Source organism: Danio aesculapii, chromosome 5 (genome assembly GCF_903798145.1).
Source record: "Danio aesculapii chromosome 5, fDanAes4.1, whole genome shotgun sequence".
NCBI lineage: Eukaryota > Metazoa > Chordata > Actinopteri > Cypriniformes > Danionidae > Danio > Danio aesculapii.
The window spans coordinates 50,017,299-50,029,706 of NC_079439.1; the positions used below are offsets into that span (position 1 = coordinate 50,017,299).

The window sequence follows — 12,408 nt, forward strand, 5'->3', positions numbered from 1 at the left end:
AAATAACATTACGTTTGGAATCTTAACATGATTAAAATCACAAGTATATCTGGCCCAATTCATTCACAAAGTCTTTTGCAACTGGGTCCATTCATAAACTATCAAGAGATAGAGGGCGGAGCCATCTCATGTTTGGTAGCTTCTTGGATAGCTTCTTCTCCTTTCAGCTATTGGCTCAATGAAGTGTTTATCAAAAGTGCAAAAGGTCGGCGTCCATTTTGTTGACCAAAAATCATTAGTGTTTATGTCTGAAAGACACAATTCTACTGAACACATTCCAGCGACTAGTTTGGATGATAAAAGTGCATTCCATGGATGTTTATCAATGTATGAATATGTTGTGGACTAATGTTTTATGGATTGGATTGCCTGGACCCTTGCAGTCAAATTACTTCAAGCTGTTAGAATGTTATGGATCTGTGGACAGGCGGTAGGCTTGAGAAGTGAGTTTTTTTTTTTTTTTGGGTTGAAATTATTCTAGTCAAGCGAATCTCATCTTTCAAAAGATTTATAAAATGTTTAGTCTTTGTTGGAGAGTTGTTATTTTTCCCCCTTAAAGCATGCCATGTACGTTACCGTGGGTGGATCGCTAGGAGATCGGTGACAGTTCAGCTTCATTGCAAAATCAGAAACAGTTTTATAGCCAAGTGTGCTTCACACACAAGGAATTTGTACTTAAAATGACAACAGAAAATAAATATGAAAAATGCGATAAACATTAAACAGAGATGCAGTTAATCAAAAAAGATCTGGATGTTTAATTGTATGTACAGGTTTGTTATAAATATACAGGTTATAAGGTGCTGTGTACCAGAGATGTATAAAGTACTAGAGACCCAGACTTAAGTAAAAGTACAAGTACTCTATCAAAAAGTGACTTGAGTAGAAGTAAAAGTGCTCTTTAAGCACCATACTTAAGTGGAAGTACTAAAGTATTTAACATTTTTTGTACTTAAGTATTGCAAGTAGTTTATTTCAAAATTTACTACTCAAGTACTGAAAGTAAAAGTACAAGTATTGTGTAATGTAGTTATTAAAGAATGCAGTCAAAAGACATCATATTGTTTTGTTTATTTTAAATCTCTTTTTTGGGGGCACGTCATTAAGCAGAATGAAAAGAAACATGACTTACAATACTGTTTTTCTCTCACGCTTGAACCACAGATCTGACAGATTATAACAGCTTTAACACACACCTTTCAAAGTTGTGTGTCACAAAAACAGTCCATAATCCACTCAAAACGCTATTGAAACCCATTTTCGGAGCACAATTTACTGGTTGTAAACGCTGTAAACGAACGTTCTAATTCACTTGATTTTGATTTTATTGTAAAAAAAAAGAAAACGTGTGTATTACTGTGTTAAATGAAAATCTGAAATATTTTATGGCTATGATTTAGTATTCAAAAATGTTTCATTTTGATTATGTTTTAATTAAATTGGTCTTAAACTTCATATTTTTATTGTATATTTATTCATTCTGGTACTTTTACCATAAACCAACATCTCAACCATTTGGTAGAGGCTGATATTTTAGAAATTATGGGATGTGTTGGGGGAAAATGTATTGATTGTGTTAACTAGTGACATTAGGAGTTAAGAAATGCAATAAACATGACATGTTTCCCCCCTTAAACGCAACTTTTGTAAAGCATCTGCTGCATGTTGGTGTGTCAAATATAGCCATACTTTAGAATGCTTAGTTTAAGCAAATTAGATAAATACGATGATGCGTCGCTCACCGCATGTGCCGTACTGCGCACTTTGCCTTCTATAAGCAACAAGAACAAACGCCTGACATCGCTGACATCCGTATCCCTCAAAGCTGTTTAGAATTAAATATTTAGATATGGTGTGACACAACGCATACTTATGTGTGCCTTTGATCCACCCCTTGATGCTTCTTAAGGGCGTCACACATCGGATGTGCAATTCAGAGCAGGGACACGGCACACACATGACAGTTGAAAGTATCACATACCAGACGCGCACATTCGCATGTTATTTAAAATGAAACTATTCAGATGGTGCTTTGTGGCATGGCAGAAATATAAACAGTGTCCTGAGTCGACTTGCCGTGCCAATGTGTGTACCCTGATAGAAACCTATGTTTAGAATTCTAAAATGCATGACGCTGCGTGTCTTCGAGTGGCGCTTCTGGTGCGTGACCTGCTTTACGTTCTTGTCGCAGCACCAGTGGCACCAGTTACAAAGGTATGGCACCGGGTTTCAGTACCCAACCCTAGTTATAAGGTGCTGTGTTCAAGTGCGTATGAGAAGGTATTGCAAATGTTTATTGCACAGTAGGGGAATATGGTTTTGGCAGCTGAGCCGAAACAAATATTTTTTAATACAGAACAGTTTATTTTACATGTAATCAAATATTTTCAGTAGAGCTCTAAAATACCCTAAATATTTATATCAAATAAACAATTAAAAAAATAATTTGCAGAAATATTTTGTGTTATTGTTTTAACACAATTAATTTGAGTCTGACTCTAGAAGTCTTTAAACTAATCTAGTGATTATATTTTTATTGTAAAAGTTATTTGATGCCGTTCCCAGTGATTACAGTTTAAAACTTAAAGGATGCATAGAGCACATCAGTCAGTGAACAAGAGCTCAAACGTGCCCACATTTAACTTGTTGAACATTAAACAGAAAAGTGTTTCAGTGCTGAATCAAAATCATTCTGTGAGGTGCATTTCGTAAATGAACTGACAACAAATTACTTTATTTTAATTAACATATAAATAAATACTGTAATAAACGTATATCTTCATTGTCTGTTCATGTTGGTAAAAACATCATTAACTAATGGAATTATATATATATATATATATATATATATATATATATATATATATATATATATATATATATATATATATATATATATATATATATATATATATATATATATATATATATTCTGACACTTCAATACCAAGGACTATACATAAATGACTATAGGAGGCCTTTTTTATTTTTACACTTTAATGGTATCTAAAATTTCATTTATTTTGCATGTATTAGGCTACTTTAATGGGCATGTAAATACGGTAACTGCTGTAAACAATTTTAATACTAGCAGCAAACAATCTTCTCAGTGAACAGTGTCTGTCAAATCAAGGTACATTTTATTTGACAAAACAAAACCCTTGTGAAAGATAAGGAAACGTGCAGAATGGCTCATAATTCAACAAAGTTGCAGTATGAACTGTAACAAGTCAGTAGATCAACTTCAGTTTCCATCTCACAAGTTTATCAAACAATCTGTCTACAAAACTAATCCTGCTTTTAGAAAGTCTTTCCATTTTGATTGAATTTTCCAGTAAACAAAAAGTATTTATTGTTGCATTACAATCAGGGCCTTTTTGAAACAGCTGTACTGATGGCCTCATGGGATATATATGTATCTATGAATAATCATAGTGTATTCTTTCATCTTTACAAATATAATTCATTTGACATACGGCATCAGGTCATCTGCAGGTGTTTGAATTTGGCCTTTCACTTTAAACAAAAACAACAGAAATATCTTCAGTAAAATACATCTTAGCAGCTCCTTGAGGAAACATCTCACCACAGTAGGATTTTCATAGAGGTAACCTTGTTTGCAAGTACTTAAACAGAAGATGAATATTGCATTGTTTCAATGTGTGGCATTACAAATGATTAAATATAAAGAAACAGATACAACACAACCAACTGTCATTGGTTTCTAGAATCCTCAATATAGCGTATTGCTTTTGATTGAGAAATATCTAAAAACAAAATTACTGAGTAGTCAAAATACAGCTTATTATGCAGGATTTCACATTTTGGGTCCACTAAATTATATTTATATTTAAAAAAAAAAGTTGAAGTACTGTAATTCTTACCAATGAATGAGGTGTTAACAGTGGAGTGATGCTGATTAGGTAGCTTTCTTCTTTTCCTACACTGTAAAACCCAACAGTCAACTTTATCAAATGAAATGAGTGTAGTTAACTCAAAATTGACTGAAAGTTAATTCTACTCATTTGAAAAGTTTTTAACTCAGTATTGAAGGTAATGGGTTAATTAAATACATCATTACTTCAACTTCAATGGAGTAAGTTCACAGTACTCATATAGATTAGTTTTTTAACTCAAATGGTTTGTAGCAATCGGTTTCCTCAAATAGTTTGAGTTACCTTAACTTATTTGGGTTTTACAGTGTAGTTATTGACTAGATCCCCCCTCTTTCTCTTTGCAGTACTGATATTCTATAGAATACTATGCTCGGCTAAAGGCATTCATTTACAAGCAGATCTGTAACAACTTCATATCACATTTGTATAAGATTATCTCTTGCTATAGATTAATACTAAAGTGACAGACAAGTGTTGGACAAATAAGCAATATGTCTTCATTATTACATATTTCCAAATAAAAAATGAAGACGCACATCAGCAGTCATCAGCACCATTACCCATCAAAAGTTTGCTTTGCCATCTAAACATTCATCTAAAAAGCAGTAAAAAGAGCATCTTCATCGAGCAAAATAAAAACAATCATTTCCAATCTTGAAATTGCGAACAATTTTAGGAAGATTCTACAGAAAGGTTGTTATGGAGACATGGCAAAAGTTTTAGACTGAAAGAAAAACAAATCCAGTGCTTCAATATTCTCAAACGTAGTGTGCAAAGCTTTTTCAAGAGATCACAATTACTCTGTGAGAGAATCTAAAGATTAGGGTTGGGTCGATAGACAATGCCATCGTCCATTGTCGATAGACATCACGAAGCAGTGCACGTCGGACAGTTTATCAAGGATATACCGCTGGATCGCGTCTCACTATAGTTGTTAAATGTGATATTTAATTAATCTGGTCTCTATCTAACGACTCTTCGGTCTTTTGAATCTATCAGGTAACGTGTCACAGCGTCAGTACGATGCTTCTATCTTTCGTTTTCACGCTTGTACTTAGTAATTTTAGCAAAAACTTCAGATACTGTTGGTGGGTTGCTGTTGGTTGTGCACCTTTTTTACCAACCAAGTTTGTCCACGCCATGATAACGACACAGATCACTCTGCCTATTCATGCCAGAGTCCCGCGGAAAAAGTGATTGACAGGTGGTAATTTGTGTGTAACTTAACTTTATTTATCTAAGATTTGGTTATGGGTAAAACAAAGACCATGCGGGTCAGGTAGTTGAAACGGTAGGCTTCAAAAAATTAATTCATTATGAATTAATTATTCATTCATAAACAATTAATTTACCGATGCCATCGTCCATCATGATGTTTCACATCTGACATTGTACGATGCCAAATTGGTCGACATCGCCCAACCCTAGTAAATATCTGTTTTTCATTTTTCACAAATGTATAGCTTTTTTAGGCAAATGCTAAACTCCAAGAGAATGGCAAAATAATTGAATCTATATAATCACACTGTTAAAAGTGATTAGTTGATTTTACTTTTAGAAAGTTAACACATTGCCTTGAAATTACTTAGCCAATAAACTATGTGCACAATTATACAAAAAATATGTTAAGTCAACTGAACAGTTCTAAGTTACAACAGATTAAGACTTTTTTTATTGCTTCCAAGTCAGTGGGTTTACTCCTTTTTTAAAATAAAGTAATTAATAGCTTTTTACATTTCACAATAGAATGCAGCACTTCTCATTTTGGGGTAACATTATTAAATTTTACGCTGTAAAAAGTATCTGTAAATTAGCAGTTTTTCGTATTTTGTGATTCATGCTTTTCCTCTCCCTTTTTATTCATGCTTTTGAATTGCATTATGGCACTTCGATCTTTCTTCCAACAAATTTTAACCTTGAAACGTTCAAAAAAGTGACTTTTATGAACATTTTTAATAGTTTACAGTGATATATTGTCTGAGTTGGTGTTGTGTATTACGGTACAAAAACCTTGTTATAAACTGCCAGTGCATTTTCTGTTGTTTTACAGACTTATTTCTCTGTATGTTGTTTCTTATACATTATGTCATTACTAAATTATATTATAACTGCTAAAATGTCAATAAAAGTCACTTCGTTAAACTGTAAAGTTGAATTTTCAACATCAAAATTTAACAGATCCCATAACACAATTCACAACTATAAATAAGCAGAAACTGTTAATTAAGTGTGGATGAGCACAAACCCTTTTGATTTAAAAGTACCGCATTTTTTTTTTGCCAAGTAGTTTTTGAAAATTTTGCCAAGAAGTGCTTCCCTTAAAGGTGCAGTATGTAAGTTTGACACCCGGTGGTTGAACTAGGTATTGCACTCCTAAATCAAAACAAACGTAAGTGCAGGTTGTCGAATTGAGGACAGGAACGAGTGTTCTAAATAAAAGCAACGCACCCAATAGAAGGAATATTTTACATATTAAAAGGAGTTTTTGTCCTAACCAACACCTCGAATTGATATATTAGAAACTGCTTCTATTTCTCACAGGTGATCAACAGAAAACTTGATGACAATGATCACCTCAGGTGCACCTCATGTGCTTTATTTAATATAACATGCTAATAATGTGAGTTTGAATACCATTTTACATGACATTTATTGCCATATACTGAAAGCAGCAGCAGATCTTGAAAATATGATTAACTGTTTGAAATTGAACTTTAGAACCAAACACATATCAGTGATTCAGCATCTACATTAATAACATTAAAGAGGTTTATTATGTATTAAATTGATTATAAACCTTACCACGCTTACGCATGCTTTCAGAGCCTTTCTGAACGAATGAATGGAATAAACGGTTTTCCACCAAGGCAACCCGGAGTGCTGAAATATAATTGGCTAAACTGGCATTGAGCAGATTAAAATTACCAAAACAAAGACAGATGTTCTGCCACGGAAAACAAATTTTCAAAGCAGAATATCTGACTTCAGCATTGTTTTTCAGATAAACAAGTATGTTCACTTAGCTTGTTTCTTAAATATCTGCAAACATATTATTGTATTTTTATGCTTTAGAAGAGTCAAAAACTTACATACAGCACCTTTAAACTTTGCACTATTTGACAAAACTTTTGCATTCTCTAAATGAATCTTAGCATTCGCTCGCAAAACTTGACCAGTTTGAGAAAATGCTAAATCTGTTGTTAAAAATGTTAATGGCTAAAATATGAGCAAAACAACAGCTTATAATCTCCTGAAAAAGTGTAATATTGACATTTTAAAATGCAAAAACAAAAAGCATTAAAATCTTGTTTCTTGTGGTCCTGAAATATTACAAATTCGTTTACAGTATACCTGGGATGCAACTGATCGATACAGGCAGTTTTTTGATCAAGTGATGAAAAAAATTTGGCTGAAGCACCAAAACGTTGCACTTAAGATGCACTTAAATGTTACTTATTACAGTTGGAATGAAAAAAGTCCTAACCACATTGTATCTAGAGCTATAGGACAGAAGGTCCACAGCACCGAAGGTCATGCTATTACAGTGCCACAGATCAAACTAAGCTGTGAACACCAGGAATGAATGAACATGAACCACCTGCATCTCAGGTATGATTAAAAAGGATCGCTTTTTTGACTGGTCAGTTATAGACCGACAATTTATACAACCTCATTGCAACCCAACATTTGGCATCAATGACTGGTGCGACTAACTCAAAATTCTCCATTGCTACAGTGATGGCTTGACCTGTCGTGTAATCACAGTTTATGCAGATTAAACAGGGTTACGGGGGGTTGGACAGGTTTAGCCAATTATCTACTTAAGACGAATTTGTAGACAAATGTCTCAGTATTGCTGATGGCTCTGTAACAGATTCACACTGACAAAGACAGGAGACCAAATGAGAGTTGGTGAATAATGGCCATTGCTTCAAATTGCATCATTTTCCACATATTTTTGCAGACATACACTTTGTTGACAACCATTAGAGTGCTGCAGCGATTCCTTCCTTTTGTAGGCCAACCAAGAAGTTAGCATAACACTAATTCCCTCAATGAAAACCCAACAGATTCTCTGTGACCAACACATTATGATCAACATGATAATATTCAAAATTAACACTTTTATTAAGCCGAACTAGAAGCCAAAAAAGGTAAATGTAGGCTATTATTATACTACACCCCAGTTACATGATAACAACTTGATCTACTTTTTCAGTCTTTTTCTATTTAAAAAAAATGTCCCTGAAAGACTGAGAATAGCCAAAGACTTTAGAATACTCAAGACATGTCACTCGTAGCATTTTGAATTGGCAAAAAGAGTCAATATGGTGAATAAAGCCAAAGTCCCATTAAAGCAAGTAATTTCACTTTGCGGCCATCTTTGAAACTTCTCTCAGGCAGTATGCTTGGGCATTCTGTTTGAATGGGGAAACATCAAATTCTTCAAAACTGCTTGCTAAGCTTACGATTCCATTTCATATTACAAATAACCAATGAAATTATACAACAACTGTCTCTTTAGTTTCATTTCTAAATATTTGTATGACACAAAATCTGCAGAAACTCACGTCCGGTCCGATCCCCTCCCCCGGAGAATTGTCATTCTATAGCGATCACTGATTGGCTTCTGTACTAGAAGGCGGGCTTTATTCGCCATATAGCGTTCGATGGTTGGTTCTTGTACTAGAAGGTGGGGCTTCATTAACCATGTTGACAGTTACACTTTTCCCCATTCAAAAGTATACGAGTCACATATCTTGTGTATTCTATAGTCTTTGATAAAGCCCCCCTTCTAGTACAGGAGCCAATCATCAATTGCTATAGACTAACGATACTCAGACCAGACGTGAGTTTGTGCAGATTTTGTGAATCAGACGTTTAGAAATTAAACTAAAAAGACAGTTGTTGTTTAATTTTATTGATGATTCCTAATATGAAATTCAATCAAGATCATAATCTTGGCAAGCAGTTTTGCAGAACTTGATGTTTCCCCATTCAAACAGAATGCCCGAACATAAAGTAACACAAAGTAACGTGTTTTTTCTGTTTGTCATGGTGACACTTTATATCCCTGATATACCTGTCTTGCTGTTTACCAACAGCTACCAACTGCCTTTTGTAAATAAAAAGAAAAATAAAAGTAAATGGCTTTTTAAAAAATATTTAAAAAAAAACAAAACAAAAGATGTGCTTATTTTACAAAGGTATATAAAAAACATCTCAATATTTAAGTTTTTTTTTAAAACAAAGATTATTTTGAGTGTGTTTTGGGAAGTTAGGGCCATAATGGATAAAAAAAAAAAACTAACAATAAAACAGCCAGTAGGTGGCAGCAAATCCAACAAAAAACAAAAACAAAAAAAACAACAAAAAAACAAAAACAAAAAGCTGATTCAAATAAAAACACTACCAACTATCAAGTATCAATCACTGAATCATTAGCCCCTTTTACACAGTGATATTGGTAAATATCTGTAAAATTACCGGAATGACTTTACCAGTGAAAAAAAATGCTGTTCACACAGGCAAGAACATTCCGAAATTTTTCCAGAAAAGACCATTCACACATCCATTCTAAAATACAGATAAATTCTGACATCATTAACTAGAAAAGACCTCTAAACGGCTGCGCTTGTATTTGTAAACAGAAGCCGACAGGATTTTGGTACATAATATGTGTGCATGCTGGCACTCACCGGCTGCTTCATGTAAACACGCGTCAAGCAACTGAAGCAGAGCTTGAAGGTTAACAAAAAGCAGTTTATCACAAGCATTTTATCCATAATTTTTTCCACAGTTGGCATTAAAAAGAAACATAGAAACGTTATCTGACTAACATCTAGCAGCTAAATATTCAAAGGCTTTTATTTTCGTACACAGCGCGGCTGGGAATGCATCTGAATGTTCTACTTGGTATGAGTAGACCTCTCACGTCTCTTTCCGGCAATTTTCCTTCTGCGTTCACACAGCGTAGCATTCCAGCAAATTACCGGTAATGTTATTACTTCTCTTTCCGGAAAATTTCCGGAACAAATTTACCTGTATTTTCAAAAAGGGCCTGTTCACACATGATCCCTTTCCAGAAAATCTCTGGTAATTTTCCGGAAAGGTCTGTATGTGTGAAAGGGGCTATTGACTCATGTGATTCGTATTTTTTATTAAGAAACAAAGATGAGATGCACAAATGTTTTGTACTACGTTCATTGTCATAGCATAATAAATACATTTTAAAAAATAAGTGACCATATCTTGAATAAAAAAGTATCCCTAACTTAACTTTCTATTTCTTGATTTAAAAAAAAAAATTATATGACATTTGCAACAAATTAAGTAAAGAAATTAATAATAAATATATAAATAACGAGTTAAAATGCTCGTTTAGCATTTTAAGAGTTGGAGTTAAAATGCTAGTTTATGGGTTTCGGCTTACAATATGCATCTTCCAAGCAGCACTCTACAGGATGTCCTAATTTCCTCAACCAATGGGCAATTAAGTTAGCCCTAAACACTTTTTGTCATGGTCAGTGGTCAGTGTGAATGTGCCTTTGGAGACAAATTATTGCAGTTTTAAATCCTTTCTCTCAAAGTTCCCATGAATCATGGGGAAAGAATCATCTCTGCTGGTTACTGAGACTCTCTTTGAGTAATCTTACACACAAAGGCAAAATACCTCACCTATTCCTGTAATGATTAAATTCAGCATGTCTGCAAACTCAATGTAACCTCTGTATTGCTTGTACCAGTTTTTCACAAATCCATGAGCCAGATGAAGAGTTCAGAGTCTATGTGCTGAGGTCTGAGCGAATACTTTAGTGGTTAATCCCTAAAGCATGGCGATGCTCTCTGGTGTGCAGTTGAGGTGTGTGGATGTGCTGCTGCCTCCGGGTGACTTCAGACCACGGGCGCCACATCCCATTGCAACACCCTTACTAATGCCCCCCATGATGACTGCTGACCCTGGATGGTGATGTTGACTGCGTTTCATTAAGGCCGCCATCATGGTGTCAGTGTTGACAGTGCCAAACTCATAAGTAAAGGTGCCGTAATACACTAGGACCAAAACCGTGAAGACCCATTCACAGATGGCTGCAGCATGCTGCAAAACAAAACTCTCATGCACGAAGAAGACACCACCTTGAATAGGAAGAATGAAGTTAAGGAATGTGCACACAGTAACATTCAACATTAAAAACACATGGTTAGACTGTTAGGATTGGCTCACATACAAAAAAGAAAATTATTTTATTAATTACTCACCCTCATGTCATTCAAATCCCCAAATACTTTTATACATCTTTGGAGCACAAATTAAGATCGATTAGATAAGGTGTGCTCAACCCAGTTCCTGGAGATCTACCTTCCTGCAGAGTTCAGCTGCAACCTTGATCTAACGCACCTGTCTATAATTACCAAGTGCCCCTTCAGATGCTACTTAGGTGGTTTAGTTGTGTTTGATCAGGGTTGAAGCTAAACTCTGCTGGAAAGTAAATCTCCAGGAACAGGGATTGAGCACCCCTGGTTTAGATGGAGTCTGAGAGTTCAGGGCTTGACGCTAACTTTTTTCATTAGGAGCACATGCGCTTTTAAGTTGAAAAATTTAGGAGCACATTAAAGAATTTAAGGAGCGCAGTAAAAATGTATAAAATAAATTATGTTTTTGCTCGTACACGAGGAGATCTTTAATAGCAAAGCAGTTTCATTTATTTGAATACAATAGGTTTTATTTTACTGTAACAACAACTTAAATAGTATTTAATAGTTATTTATAATTTTAGCTACATGACGGTAGCGGTCCACAGCAGGACCGGGATCAAATTGCTCTAATGAAGGCCTCTCGAAACTGATCTGAATCAAGTCTTCAGTTGTGGACATGCCTAGACAGCTTCTTGTTGAATTTTTGATCCAGTTTCGAGCTGAAAAAATATCTTTCACACTGGCCAGCAGAAACAGGGAGTTATTGTTATAAGTTAATAAAAATGTGCAGTATCACATAGTGCAAACATTCACATGACCAGAGCGAATTTAATCTGTGTTTGTATCATAAGATGATTATGGCTGTATCAATGGTCCCAAACAAAACATTATTAATAATTTACAATATTTGTTTTAATACTGGTTACATCAAAAGTTCTGATTGCTTTCTCAAATGCTTCTGATACTTTCTCAAAAATATTGCTGGAGTGCAAGACAGAACATTTTATTCTGTCAAAATGATCTAAAAGTAAAGTGAGTGAGAAAGATGCAAGGATTCAAGTATAACTTAATCTCTTGATAGAAATTAAACCTTAAACTCTGTTTTCATAAGATAGACAATGCTTTAATTGCATCCATATTGTAGTTAAGTGCAAGAAATTGAATGTCTTCAGTGCTTCCCACAGGTCTGAAATATACTGGCAGTGGTGGCTAGATTGAAACACACATTTTCCTCATGGCATATAAAATAATGTGACTTTCAAGAATATTTCTATTTAGCCGAATTTAATAAATTTGCATAATATATTACACAGTT

The 12,408-nt window shown here is 34.4% G+C and overlaps 1 protein-coding gene across 1 annotated transcript in view; it reads right to left on the bottom strand.

Moving 5' to 3' along the window:
* Window positions 1-4,370: 4,370 nt before the first annotated feature.
* The window catches only part of tmem150ab (transmembrane protein 150Ab), a 28,494-nt gene continuing 20,456 nt past the window's right edge, over window positions 4,371-12,408 (bottom strand). The window contains exon 8 of the mRNA XM_056458404.1: window positions 4,371-11,033. Coding sequence (XP_056314379.1) covers window positions 10,723-11,033 — 311 coding nt within the window. The 3' untranslated portion in view covers window positions 4,371-10,722. The remainder of the gene's footprint in view (window positions 11,034-12,408) is intronic.